This window comes from Aulonocara stuartgranti, assembly GCF_965226115.1.
Source record: "Aulonocara stuartgranti genome assembly, chromosome: 6".
Lineage (NCBI taxonomy): Eukaryota > Metazoa > Chordata > Actinopteri > Cichliformes > Cichlidae > Aulonocara > Aulonocara stuartgranti.
In genome coordinates this window covers 14,483,335-14,498,318 of record NC_138944.1, presented here as the reverse complement: position 1 = coordinate 14,498,318, position 14,984 = coordinate 14,483,335, and the positions used below count along the sequence as shown (strand labels likewise).

At 43.3% G+C, this 14,984-nt stretch overlaps 1 protein-coding gene across 2 annotated transcripts; it reads right to left on the bottom strand.

The window, feature by feature from the left end:
• Positions 1-382: 382 nt before the first annotated feature.
• LOC309709161 (putative ATP-dependent RNA helicase DDX5) lies at positions 383-14,984 on the bottom strand. 2 transcript variants are annotated; one of them, XM_082537660.1, is made up of 13 exons: positions 14,755-14,984; positions 12,307-12,490; positions 12,057-12,153; positions 11,812-11,945; positions 10,026-10,091; positions 9,436-9,577; positions 9,183-9,343; positions 8,738-8,910; positions 8,360-8,470; positions 7,396-7,457; positions 7,234-7,293; positions 5,574-5,795; positions 383-1,237 (listed from the first exon to the last, which is right to left on the bottom strand). In XM_082537660.1, exons 1-13 carry the CDS (start codon positions 14,793-14,795, stop codon positions 786-788), a joined length of 1,905 nt encoding a protein of 634 aa, XP_082393786.1. In that variant the 5' UTR covers positions 14,796-14,984; the 3' UTR covers positions 383-785. The 2 variants fall into 2 exon arrangements, with proteins under 2 accessions (XP_082393786.1, XP_082393787.1); XM_082537661.1 differs by having other exon boundaries at positions 12,307-12,487.

Here is a 14,984-nt window from a genome sequence, read left to right as displayed (position 1 = left end):
TACACCCCCCCCCAAAAAAACAACAACAAACAAACAAAAAAGGCAGGTAGGGCCAGAATATTTTTGAAAGACTGCATCTCTCAGCTGGCTCGGGAACTCTTTGGTGTTCCCTAGAAAGAGCTGCAGGTTGGCAAAAGGTTTAAAGCTTTGCATTACGTGTTGTCCCAGTGACCCAGATAATCAACAGAAAAATGGATGGACACACGGGTGAAAATTGACAAAAAAAACCCCAAAACAGCAGAACAGAGCTCCGCCAGCTTCCCTGTAACACCACTTAGAGGTATCAAAATCTACCCCCCCAACCATCCAAAAAAACAAAACAAAAAAAACAAAAAAACCCCCCACAAAAATCCCCAAAGAGAGAGAACACAGACACACAAGGTTACCATCTTTTCTTATTTTTATTGAAAAGGGCCACACGCACCCCTTTTATAGATGATCTCCATAACATCACTTTAGGCATACCACAAACTGAAAACACTGTATTACCTAGTAAAAATAAATTACTGAGGAATGTAACAAAAAAAACAAACAAACAAAACAAAAAACCAAAAATAGTCAAGGAAAAGTGCAGCAATCATGGTTGCACTATAGGAGACGTATTTATGACTCCATGTAATGCTCTGGGTTTACGGAATAATTCCAACCCTGCTGTAAGCAAAACAAAGTTAAACAGTACAAAGGATAATAATATTAATAATAATAATAGTAATGATCATCATACTGTAAGATTTCAGGACGAAACAAAAATCATGTTGGTTCCATTTATTGTGCATATATCATATCTACTGAGGGAAGGGTGGTGGCATGGTGTAGGGCACCATTGGTGGTGGTGGCGGCTGCTGCTGGGCCTGTGGGGGCGGCGGCTGGGAGTTGAATGGGAATGGTGGGTGGTTCATACCATTCTGAGTGGCCCTCTGCATACCCCCAAACTGAGGGGGACCCTGGAAGCTTTGGTTACCAAAGCCGCCCACCTGGTTTGTAGGAGCGCCAAAATTACCCTGTCCATTGCTGTTGCTGTAATTGCTGCTACCATAGTTACCACTAGAGTTACCACTATTGCCTCCATAGTTGCCACCATTTTGGGCCTTACTGCCACCAAAGGAGCTCTTCGGCCCACTGCCAAACCCTCTGTCGCTGTCCCTGTAGCTACTACCACTGAAGTTACTCCTCCCACCCCCAGAATACCTATCCCGGCGATCATCCTTGTAGCCACCTCTTCCCCCCCTTCCACGACCTGTGTGAGACAAAGGAGAGAGAAGGAAGGGTGGGTTAAAACACCGTGGCTGTGGCACCAAGACACAGAAACCAGCATCAGGGCTGCTATGAGATCGTAAAACCCCCCAAAACAACAAAAAAAACAACAACAAACAAAACAAGTCACAATTCCCCTCCTTGAATCGCTACCTTATCGTGGTGGAGGGGTTTGTGTGTCCCAGGGATCCCAGGGGCTATGTTGTCTGGGGGCTTTTGCCCCCTGGTAGGGTCTCCCATGGCAAACTGGCCCTGGGTGAGGGACCAGACAAAGAGCGATTCATAAGACCCTTATGAAAAGGACACCGAGGGAACAGTTTACCCTGCCCGGGATAGGGTTACCGGGGCCCCGCCCTGGAGCCAGGCCCGGGGAGGGTGCCCGAGGGCGAGCGTCTGGTGGCCGGGCCTTAGTCCATGGGGCCCGGCCGGGCACAGCCCGAAGAGGAGACATGGGCCCATCCTCCCGCAGGCCCACCACCCGCAGGAGGCGCCATAGGGGTCGGGTGCATTGTGTGCCGGGTGGCGGCCAGGAGCGGAGGCCCTGGCGGAGTAACCCCCGGCTGCCAAGACTGGCAATAGGGACATGGAATGTCACCTCTCTGGTGGGGAAGGAGCCTGAGTTAGTGCGTGAGGTTGAGAGGTACTGGCTAGATATAGTCGGGCTCACCTCTACGCATGGCTTGGGCTCTGGAACCAGTCTCCTGGAGAGGGGCTGGACTCTGTCTCAGTCTGGAGTTGCCCCTGGTGAGAGGCGGCGGGCTGGGGTGGGTATTCTAATATCCCCATGGCTTGCTGCCGGTACATTGGGGTTTTTCCCGGTGGACGAGAGGGTTTGTTCCCTGCGCCTTAGGGTCGGGGAACGGGTCCTGACTGTCATCTGCGCTTATGCGCCGAGTGGCAGTTCAGAGTACCCAGCCTTCTTAGAGTCCCTGGGGGGGGTGCTGGAGGGTGCTCCACCTGGAGGGGCGTGATTGGGAGGAACGGCCTCCCTGATCCGAACCCGAGCCGTGCTTTGTTATTGGACTTCTGTGCTAATCACAGTTTGGCCATAACGAACACCCTGTTCGAACATAAGAGTGTCCATAAGTGCACGTGGCACCAGGACGCTCTAGGCCGTAGGTCGATGATCGATTTTGTAATCGTATCAGCAGACCTGCGACCATATGTTCTGGACACTCGGGTAAAGAGAGGGGCTGAGCTGTCAACTGATCACCACCTGGTGGTGAGTTGGATCAGGTGGCGGGGGAGGACGCTGGACAGACCTGGTGCACCTAAACGCGTAGTGAGGGTGTGCTGGGAACGTCTAGCAGAGGCCCCAGTCCGCGAGATCTTCAACGCACACCTCCGGCAGAGCTTCAACAGCATTCCGAGGGAGACTGGGGACATTGAGTCCGAATGGACCATGTTCAGCGTCTCCATTGCCGAAGCTGCTGCATTGAGCTGCGGCCGCAAGGTGGTTGGTGCCTGCCGTGGTGGTAATCCCCGAACCAAATGGTGGACACCAGAGGTGAAGGGAGCCACCAGGCTGAAGAAGGAGTCCTATCGGGCTTGGTTAGCCTGTGGGACTCCGGAGGCAGCCGACAGGTATCGACAGGCCAAGCGGAATGCGGCTCGGGCAGTGGCTGAAGCAAAAACTCGGGTGTGGGAGGAGTTCGGAGAGGCCATGGAAAAAGACTTTCGGACTGCCTCGAAGAGATTCTGGCAAACCGTCAGACGTCTCAGGAGGGGAAAGCGGTGCTCTACCTGCACTGTGTATAGTGCTGGCGGAGCGCTGCTGACGTCGACTGAGAAAATTGTCAGGCGGTGGAAGGAATACTTCGAGGACCTCCTTAATCCCACTGACACGTCTTCCGAGGAGGAAGCAGAGTCTGGGGATGAGGGGAATGACCCGCCAATTTCCGGGGGCGAGGTCACTGAGGCAGTTAAACAACTCCTTGGTGACAGAGCCCCTGGTGTTGATGAGGTCCGCCCCGAGTTCCTGAAGGCTCTGGACGTTGTAGGGCTGTCCTGGTTGACACGCCTCTGCAATGTTGCGTGGAGATCAGGGGCAGTACCTGTGGACTGGCAGACCGGGGTGGTGGTCCCCATCTTTAAGAAGGGGGACCGGAGGGTGTGTTCCAACTACAGGGGGATCACACTCCTCAGCCTCCCTGGGAAAGTCTATGCCAGGGTGCTGGAAAGAGTTCGTCCGTTAGTCAAACCTCGGATACAGGAGGAACAATGCGGTTTTCGTCCTGGTCGCGGAACACTGGACCAGCTCTTTATCCTCTCCAGGATACTTGAGGGTGCATGGGAGTTTGCCCAACCAGTCTACATGTGTTTTGTGGACTTGGAGAAGGCATTTGAGCGTGTCCCTCGGGGTGTCCTGTGGGAGGTGTTGCGGGAATATGGGGTGTCTGGCCCATTGCTATGGGCCATTCGATCCCTATACAACCGTTGCAAGAGCTTGGTTCGCATTGCCGGCAATAAGTCGGACTCGTTCCCGGTGGGTGATGGGCTCCGCCAGGGCTGCCCTTTGTCTCCGGTTCTGTTCATAATTTTTATGGACAGAATTTCTAGGCGCAGCCAAGTGGCGGAGGGCTTTCGCTTTGGTGGCCTCAGAATCTCATCTCTGATTTTTGCAGATGATGTGGTTCTGTTGGCTTCATCGGGTGAGGGCCTCCAGCTCGCACTGGAACGGTTCGCAGCCGAGTGTGAAGCAGCGGGAATGAGGATCAGCACCTCCAAATCTGAGGCCATGGTTCTCAGCCGGAAAAGGGTGGAGTGCCCACTCCGGGTCGGGGGATGAGTTCCTGCCCCAAGTGGAGGAGTTCAAGTATCTCGGGGTCTTGTTCGCGAGTGATGGGAGAAGGGAGCCGGAGATCGACAGACGGATTGGGGCTGCAGCTGCAGTAATGCGGACGCTGCACCGGTCCGTCGTGGTGAAGAGGGAGCTGAGTGTAAAAGTGAAGCTCTCAATTTACCGGTCGATCTACGTCCCTACCCTCACCTATGGCCACGAGCTGTGGGTAGTGACCGAAAGAACGAGATCGCGGATACAAGCGGCAGAAATGAGCTTCCGCCGAAGGGTGGCTGGCCTCTCCCTTAGAGATAGGGTGAGAAGTTCGGCCATCTGGGAGGGGCTCAGAGTAGAGCAGCTGCTGCTCCACATCGAAAGGAGCCAGCTGAGGTGGTTCGGGCATCTGACAAGGATGCCCCCTGGGCGCCTCCTGGGTGAGGTGTTCCAGGCATGTCCCACCGGGAGGAGGCCCCGGGGCAGACCCAGGACACGCTGGAGAGATTATCTCTCGGCTGGCCTGGGAACGCCTTGGTATTCCCCCGGATAAGCTGGAGGAGGTGGCTGGGGAGAGGGAGGTCTGGGCCTCTTTGCTTAGGCTGCTGCCCCCGCGACCCGGCCCCGGATAAAGCGGATGAAGATGGATGGATGGATGGACAAGTCACAATTAAAAAGTACAATTACTTTATTAGATCTAAATATAAGGAAAAACACCTAATAACTGATAGAAGAACGAATTGCAAAGTTCAGTAAGGATAATAAAAATCTAGTGCTCTACTTTGAAGTCAGTTTATTTTCCCCCCAAAAAATCAGATTTGAACATTATAATAAGCAACATTTCATGGTTATTTTCCTTTCTTAATATCCATTCTTGGACTGTACTGGAGTAGCTACACCTGTATGCTGTATCAACATTTAAGGTGGAACTACTATGCTTTTCCTTGAATATAACACTTCTCTCTTATCCACAAACACACACACAAATTGTAGGTGCAGCCCCGTGACGGAAGGTGGGGTGAGAGAGAGAATGAGAGAAGTCAATTACAATCAATATATTAAAAATATGAAAAGAAAAAAACAAAAAACTTTCTAACCTTCAGTTGTATAACTGAGTTTTAAATGGCCAAATATGAAATAAAAATTATAATAATTACAATAAATATATTCTTGATCACCTATTTTTGATGCTGAAATGTCAAAAAGAACTAAAATGGAGACGTGCCAACCAGATGCTAGAGAGAAAACTTAAGGTGTTGGCGAAGCTGTCCCAGCGTATGCCTGAAATAACCATATTAGGCATATCCGTCTCTTGTATAGGTCCATGAACAACGAAAACTGAGTGTTTACAGCAGTCTAAACCATTTAACTTTTATTTAGAGACTAACTCCTGATACTTGGATCTCATTTTTTGGAAAAGACTAATTGGTTCACTTTAAATCGCCTCTCTAATAACATCACTGATCAATAACAAAAACTGAGTATCTACTCGTCAGTAAGTCTAGCTCACGTTTAAATCCTAATGTAAATAAGAATGACATTTTACCTCCTCTGTCCTCTGCCATCTGGATCAGCTTGGGGTTAATGGCCTGGTTGGCCTCGCGGAGCACAGAGATCAGGTCACTGGCTTGTTTCATGTTGTTGGGGGTGAAGAAGGTGTAGGCTGTGCCCGTTTTTTGACTTCGGGCTGTGCGTCCAATGCGGTGGATATAATCCTCGGAAGAGTTAGGGTAGTCATAATTGATGACAAATTTCACATCCTCCACATCTGTGAAAGTGTTGCAGTGTGGCAAAACAAAACAAGGAGGCCACAAAAGATTTTGCACACCACAACAGCCAGATCAAAGGGAAAAATTAGCAACTGGGAAGGCTGGGGAAGAAAGGCGACTGTTAGCCTGTGGAGGAAACACGTTAAAACATCAGAATTGCGTACAAGTCTACTCCATGGGAATACTACTGTGGGAAGAGAGAAACGATGCACACTCCAGTTGCTTACCATAATCAAAAGACATGACTCTCCCTTTTGTTAACCAAGGGAGAAAAAAAAATGAATTTAAGTCTTACCATTAAGGAGTATGCATTCACTAGTCCTTTCCCAATGCAGCGAAATCCCCCACAAATTGTCAAGTGACATCCAGGAGCTTCTACGCAGTTGGGCCACGATATGCACTGGGGCCTCCTCGTGCCAATATAGGACCATTGAGTGGTACATTTTTGCATGTCCAGGCTTTTCCCAGTACACTCTCAAAAGAAACTTGTTATTAAAGGCCGCACTGCGCGTCTTGCCAAGACAAAATAGACCGAGTACTAATTTAAACAGGGGCCCGCTTCAAAAACCATGAAAAAGAGCCAAACATTGAACCCTGTGGGACCCCTGAGCGAACACAGAACAATTACCACCACCCCCACCCCCTTCATCAGTATCATCAAGGCAAGATCTTCCAAGAAGCCAGTGTTCACTTGAGAAAATGTCTCTTGTTGGCAGGTCTCGACATGACTATAAAACGCAGGCGAGGGAGGAACTTTGGTTTGAGCTGACTCTCTCTTTTTCCACTCACTAGATGCTCCCACTACCCCCTAAACACATGTGCCAGGTCTCCTCAATTTTCAGAGACATGATTTCAAACTGCTCTCTCCATTTTCAAGGAATCCAGCACTTTGACGGCAAAAGAAAACAACTGAAAGCTTTGACAAGCTCACACCCATGCTATGTGATACAAGCTCTGAAAGGTAACAATTGTTCCAAATCTCAAACAAGTGACTTGCAATACAGCGCTCTCTAACACAACAGCATGCAAGGCAAAAGTCACAGCATCAAGCATATCTCTGTTTTTTAACGTTTGAGTTGGAAACAGCTGGATGGCATTTGTCAGGTGAAATCCATGGACAGAGAACAGATGTGAGCGTTTTTCAACAACATATCAGAGACAAAGGCTTAGCCACACAGCCTTTTGAAGATCACTGGCACACAAGAGCTTTCACCTCTCTAGGCCCACTGGGTGGCAAGCCAGTTGAGCAATTCCAATATGTCATCCTGCTCCCTCTCGAGGCCTGGGACTGTCATGCCTAGCGCCTGCCACAAAGACTCCACCTTAAGGTGAGAAAAACTCAGAAAATGCATAGAAAAGTTAAAGAAAGCAAAAGCACTTTCTTTAAAATAAGTGTAACACTGATAATAAAGTAGTACTATTCAATGCCATACTGACCTAAGCCACGGGAGGCCACATCTGTAGCAATGAGAATTGGCGCTTTGCCATATCTGAATTCTGGAAGGAAAGGGACTAAATTGAGTAAAATATAGAGTAACAATGATTGTTTCAATATTAAAACCCAGATCCATTTTATTAACACAAAATCATATATCTTACCGTTAAGGACCCAGTCTCTCTCCTGTTGGCTCTTGTCTCCATGGATTCCCATTGCAGGCCACCTGTCTCACACACACACACGCACACACACACACAGTCAGCCTAGATTAGTCCACTGTCAGTCCACTGAGGAGCATGTGTTGCAGCAATCTTGAAATGCCTATAGGCTCTTACTTAGGCAGTTAATATGAACCTTTATCTAAAGTAACTTTAATTTTATGTGTTTCTGGGTCAAAACCTGCATGTATATTTACAGCAAATGTGACACATGTTGCTTCAAATATTTGCTGAACTTGACTGTAAATTAGGGCTGTTCGATATAACGATATATATCTGATGACGATATTAAAACGTCTATCGTTTCATTTTACGCTATCGTTTGTTTCGTGGTGTCGCAAAATAAACTCTTTACGGCAATATTTTTCCATCGTTTTGATGGTCACTGTAGTGGCTATATTAATTTCTTAAAGTTCTCTCTTTCTCTTATATTTAATATAACCACACTACAGACGGACAAGCGCTTGTTTTTATGCATTGTCGTTAGCAACAACGACGTTAAAACCATCGCGTGTCTGCTTGTTTATGTTCCACATAAACCTTTCACAATAAAGCTCAAGATCCTGTTGAGACTTTTCAAAACCTTAGACTCAAACATTAGAACAGGCTTTTTCCCGCAGCACGCCGTGTAATAAGTACTCACAAAGAAAACGGCGGCCGTTACAACCTATGTCTAAAAATGTAGTTTCATGCACTCGACTCCAGGTACGCGACGCCCAGCTGGAAACATTTCACGCAAGTCGAGCTGCCCAAGATTCACAGAATTTACAGAAAATGTTACATTTTTGTGATTTATATCGTTATCGGACGATAGATGTCTTAATATAGGGATATGAGATTTTGGTCATATCGCACAGCCCTACTGTAAATACGATTAAAAAAAAAATTAAGGATATGGACTCCTTACCCATCTCTCCTCATCCTCCTGGTGAGCTCATCACAACGTCTTTTGGTCTCCACAAAAATAATGGTCTTGTTCTCCTTTTCACTCATGATCTCTTCCAGCAAACGGATCAGTCTTACAGAGAGCAGACAACAGAGAAAGTCTACTCATTATTCATCTACTAGCTGAATAAAGTTCTCTACCAATTTAAAGCACGTAAATTTACGTTTTGTGTCTAAATGGTTAAAGTAAAATACTATGAAGATGGTATGAACACAACAGGATTAGAGCCATTTTAGATTTAATAAGACATTTTTCTTTATCTACAGTACATAATTAAATATAGAACATGGATTTTCATGTTTAAGCACTCGTTAAGGGTGGTATAAAGCATTTACTCACTTGTCCTCCTTCTCAAGGTCATTGCAAACATCAACTATCTGCAGGATGTTATGATTGGCACTGAGCTGCAGTGCTCCAATATTGATCTGGACATAGTCCTTCAGGAAGTCCTCGGCCAGCTGACGAACTTCCTTAGGCCAGGTGGCGCTCCACATCAGGGTCTGACGGTCTGGCTGGTAGAGAAAAACAAACAAACAAACAAACAAACAAAAAAAAAACAGAAAAAAATAAATTTTACCAACACAGGTTTACTTGATGTATTCTGGTTCAGTTCTAGGTCTTCATCAAATTTTTGAGGCCCTTGCCCTTAAAAGACTATGCAAATTACGTATCATAAGAAACCACTAAAATAGCTGCCATCTTTGTGGCATGAAAACCTGTTTTGACACAGATTCTTAGAAATATAATGTTAACTGTCTGCAAAGCAAAAGCAGAAACAACCTACCCGAATTTGGTCCACTATTTTGCGGATCTGAGGTTCAAACCCCATGTCCAGCATGCGGTCAGCTTCGTCCAGCACCAGATAGGTGCAACGACGCAAATTAGTCTTACCGCACTCCAGGAAATCAATGAGACGACCCGGAGTGGCGATGCAAATCTCAACACCTTAAACAAAAACCGAGAAAATAGCGTTTTTAAACTTAAAACCAATACAATTAAACTGTAATCCTTAAACAAAAACTTTAAAGAATATATACCTCTTTCAAGGTCCCTGATTTGGGGCCCTTTGGGCGCCCCGCCATAGATGCAGGTGCTCTTCAGACGGGAGGCCCTGCCATATTCAGCCGCCACTTGCTGCACCTGCTGGGCCAGCTCACGGGTTGGTGCCAGCACCAAGCACTAAAAAAACGATTTACATTCTTTTTAAGTCTGAACATTTCAGCTGTTCTTCCACATGACAACAAATATGGATGACACATGTTTATAGATTAAATATCAAAAAGTGTGGGTCTTGAAAGTACTGTAGATGGGCAGCAAAAAGTCATAAATGGAAGAAAATGTATTTTTTTTTATTATTTTCTGTTTGAATTAAAATGTAAATATTTAATATAAATATTTTTTCATTTTAAAGTCAAACTTGTGCCTTGTCAATAGATGGAAAAAACTAAAAGACTGCAGAGGCTATGAGGATGTAAAAAGGCATCAAGATATATAAATGAATCACTGAAAACACAAAGGAGGAAAGATTTTCAGATTTCAAAATGGCAGTCAAAAGGATGGAATTGGCTGTTTTACACAGCAAGATTTGTATATTTACACAGACAACATGAATATATTTTTTACTTACAATAGGCCCATCTCCATGCTCCAAGAATGGCTGGTGTTGGATGTGCACAATTGCAGGCAGAAGGTACTAAAAAGGACGAAAAGGAGTGAATCTTGCAAGTAATGCAACTATTAACATAACAGTGTAACATCAGTGTTTTGAAAGAATAAAGAGTTGTCTGCCATATCTCCATAACATCAGTGCTGTGAATTTCTTACAAAAGACAGCAGTGTTAACATGGTTTTAACTAAGGGTGGGCGATATAAACAATATACGATAGACACGATATAAATTTGGCCAACGATAGAGATTTTGACTCCATCGCTCTATCGCATGTTGATGATGTCATCAAGCTGCGCCTGTTTTGGTCGAAACCATTATCATCTGCAAATTATGGCGGGCGACAGTCATAGCAAAGAGATAAAGCACTTTTGAAATATGGGGAAAGCCAAAAACTGCGCTTCCTCCACTTCCGTAACATTGATTCATTAATGTTGAATTCTCTCGCAGCTGTTCTATTCCCATATTGTTGCAGTATATTAATAACTAACCTCGTATTGTGGATGAATAATCTCAGTTGTTCTCCTGACTGAAGTTTGGCCCGTGTATAGCATCCTGCTATGCGATTGCATTTGTCCCTGACCACCAGAATCCCTCACGTTAACTTTTATCGAGTGGAAAAAAAGTTGGCGTTCATCCTCCAGCTTCACTGTGCTAATGTTATGCTAACATAGCTGTGTCGCTAGCAATCACGTAGCACAACATTATATACCAGTTAGTCCAACTTCAGTAACCCTGCAAACGCCACTGCTGTTTAGTTTTCTGTCTTCATTTATATTGGAAGTGGTAGCAGAGCTGTGCATTTTAATTAGTTTCAAAAATCTCTCAGTCAGAACATGCTATGTCATGTTTAGGTGTAAACTAGCGAGCTAACTTCCTGTTAACTTGTAACTCCTTTAAATTTAATAACTTCTGTTTTCATGGATGTTAAATTTAATTGTTACACCCGATAAAGCAGCAATGCTGATGATTTTATTAAAGATGAAAGAATTTAGACCGTTTTTAACTCTCAGTGTTCGTTTGACTTTGGGACCTGAAGGGGACGGAGTTTTGGATCCAGATTACTCCACGAAGCTCCTCACTACGGCAGCCGTATAGTGCAGCTTACCAAAGTTATACTAAAACATTTTTTAACAAATTTCGGTTCGAGGTCAGTAAGCACAACCAGAATTCATACATAAGGCACACTCTCGATTTTTGAGAAAATTAAAGGATTTTAAGTGTGCCTTATAGTGTGGAAAATATGTTATACAGAAGAAAAGAATATATCGCGAAATATATCGTTACTGCACCTGCTTCAAATTATACCGCAATATGCATTTTAGGCCATATCGCCCAGACCTAGTTTTAACTCAAAACATTTTGTCCAAAATGGATATTTTACAACTCATAGCATCTGGTCAGTCTCAACGGAGCCACTCTTAAACTTGTATACACTCACTGTTGTCACCTTAAAAAATATCAACAGTGTTATACACATTTTTTTTTCAATTTTGCCTAGTGAGTGGTGCAGTAAGGTTACCTTGCCTTAAATGGCTGTACTAAATAATACAAAATGACAGAATAAAGAATTTATTATGTTTTTCTCTTTGGTGAATTTAGCCAATCATGCTGCAAAAAATTCTATACTGTATTATGTTTTCAAATGCTTTGGAAAGCAAAAGTAACCACATAGCACCATTAATTTTATTCCCCATCTTGGCTGAAATGGTTTAAAAAAAAAAAAATCTAACTGTATAACACTTACTGCAAGGGTCTTCCCAGAGCCAGTCTGAGCGATTCCAACCATGTCTTTGCCACTCAGGGCTACGGGCCACCCCTGAGACTGGATTGGAGTTGGTTCAGTCCAATTTTGTTTGACAATTACATCCATAACGTAGCCTGAGGAAGCAAGACATGCAAGTTTAGTAGCTGCAAGTTGAAATATCAGCATAGGGTAATAGAGCAGGCAGGCAGTTCTTAATTATTTAAGCAGCATGAATTTGTACTCACTTGGAAATGCAGCTTCGTGGAACTTTACGATCGGTTTGGGGCAATCTCTGCCTTTAACCGTCACTTCTTTGCTTCTTCGGTACTGTTCGACCTCTTGCTGGAATTCCAAAAAGAAATAAAAAGACACAAGTTCACATTAAAGCAGCAATACCCACTGAAATCATGTATAATTTTAAGAGCTTTACATTTTATGTTTTTTTTTTCCTAGTTAAAAAAAAAATAGAGAAAATTATGCAAAATCAGGCCTTACAAGTGGTCTGCGGGTGACATCTGGGTGCTCCTGGTAGAAGTTCTTTTGAAACTTGGGAAGCTCATCGAGGTTCCAGTGCTTCTTTCGCAGCCTCTCACCAGGGTTGCCGAACTTTCCAGGAGGAGGTCCACCCCTATTGCCTCCTCCACCACCACCAAAACGAGGAGGCCCACCGCCATATCTTCTTGTGAAAAAAAAAGAAAAAGAAAAAAAGATGCCACGTATAAAAAAAAAAAAAAAGAAAACAAAGTACCCTTTTGTTAAAATAACAATTAACTGCTCAGCCATTCCTATAGAAATATTCTTAAGGATGCAAAATGAAACACTGCAATTGTTTAAATAACTGCAGTCTAGACTTTTTCAGGTTGGCTTAAGCTATGAATGAAGTTAATCGCAGCATCACTGCTGAGGTTTTCGCCTGTTTGGTCAATTTCTTCAATCGCAGCGCTAGATGTATTTCCTGTCTCCACAGTTTTATAGCACTATAAGGAAACAGCCTTTGTAAAATAAATATAAAGGCATTTGTTACACAAAACACAATCTTTCTATTATATCCATTTTCCATGTATTTATTTACTGGAAGAAGAGGGTATTTGTGCCCACTTAGTTTGTAAAACTTAAATATTTACTTTACAGAAAATCAGCACCTGTGGAATTTCGGGAAAACGGAAAAGTGATATGATCGAAGATATGCTTTGTATTTTGTTTTTGAAAATAACAGCATTCACCAAAAAGTACCCATAGATGAAATAAATGACAGCAAAGAAATTCATTAAATGGAATAAATACAAGTTTAGGACCAAACATTTGTAGGTTGAATTTTTTCACTTTCACTTTCTTTTTTTTAGAGGTTTTAGCCAGAGCCAAAGAATACAAACTGGCACTGTGAAATACAAGTTATTTTTTTAAGCTCATTTTGGTATTTATGGTGTAATTTAGATTATTATAATATACTTTTTTAACTTAAATAATCAGACAGCGTAAAAACAAACAAACAAAGACAGACTTTTTGCCGAAGGAGATCACATACAGTGCTTTGGAAAAACAAACAAACTTTTCCAGATGCCACCTTACGATCTAATGATTGCACCTCTATTTAAACAAAATAAGATTTAGATCCCTTTTTTAAATACTTAATAATTGATTTTAAAAATTGGTATATGAACAATTCAGCTTTTTAAGTAGGGCATGGCAGAAATTTAAGAACTACACCCTTAACTGTCAATAAACTAATCTTTTAGACAGGCGTGGTCAGGACAACCAGAAACCAACAAACAACAAGAAGCTGTTATGTCAAATGCATACGTATAACAGGCTAATAATTACATATGAAATTTACTTTAAAAAAAAATTAGATAAAGCAGTTAAGATTGTCTCTCTCACATAAACCATTTAAAAAATATTTTAATTTTAAAGTCCTTTGGTTTAAAATGTGTTATGCAAATAAAACTTGAAACTGTAATTATCATCTTTATGAAACGATGGCTTTTACTTATGTATATATATATATATATATGTTTTTTATTTAGGAATATTTATTCATTGTAGCTTTCGTTTTTGATGAAACCTAGTACTGAATAGGCTAAAGCTCCAGGCTGCATCTTTTCAGTATATTCTATGTTCTTTCCGCTTAATTCAATCCTTTGCCGTTCTGCTTTTTTTTTCCTTTTTTTTTTTTTTTTTTAAAAATGGGCATTTATTTAATTGTCATTTTCCGAGAAACTGCCTATAACTTGCCTTTTGCAGTAATTTCACAAGTACATTTAACCAAAACAAACGCTAAATAATGACAAAAAAATTGTAATTAAAATGTTTCATAAACAGTCCCACATTATATGTATATATTTAACTTTATGTTATTGTAGTATATGTATACAACACCAGGTTTACTAACATTAAAAACCCATATACAACTATGAATGCTGTACAGACTGAACAGGTTCAAACCGCTTATGCGGAGCCATCTTTGAATACCGCTTCCGCATAAACAATAACATGTCACATCACCGAGCCTGACGTGACGCGGTTAATACACGGTTAAACGGGGCTGTTATGAGGTTTCGTTTTGCCTCCGGTGACAGAAAACGACTCTTTAGTAATAAATTGGGCCTCAGCGACATAAATCTTGCACTCTCAAGAGAAGACACTTCTGCGTCACATGCTCCGGTAACGGGAAGGCTGACGTGCAAACGCCGACACGGAGCCGCCGTTCGCTGCCATTTTATCTCCAAACGGCAAGGAAATGGATTACATTACACTGACAGGGCGCCGCCCGCATAGAAACAAGCGTACATTCTAATACACGCCTTTACTTACTAACAGAAAGGCGACAATAAACCACGAAACCCTCGCAGTGACATTTGTTTTGATACGTAAGACAACGCTGCAGCCAACGGCCGAATGCTACACTTGGCATTTTTTGCTAATATTAAGGAAACCCACACTTACCCTCGGTCTCTGCCACGATCTCTGTCTGAAAAACCTGGCATTGTGTTGTAGACTGCAGTGAAAAAAATGGGATAAGAAGAAATATCAGCTGCCGGCCTATAAAACAGGCGAAAAAAATCTACGAGCTGAAAGCGCACCGGCGAAATAAAAAGAAAATGCCGGCAGACAAAAGTCTGTCTACCGAGACGGAAACGAGGTCAGACGGGACGGATAACATTTGTATCAATGCG

Coding starts and splice junctions, on each gene's coding strand:
- LOC309709161 (XM_082537660.1), bottom strand. CDS start 14,795: ATGCCAGGTTTTTCAGACAGAGATCGTGGCAGAGACCGAGG. Junction 8,471..8,737: donor GACCTTGAGAAGGAGGACAA/GTGAGTAAATGC, acceptor GCTCTCTGTAAG/ACTGATCCGTTTGCTGGAAG. Junction 7,294..7,395: donor GAGAGACTGGGTCCTTAACG/GTAAGATATATG, acceptor CTTTCCTTCCAG/AATTCAGATATGGCAAAGCG.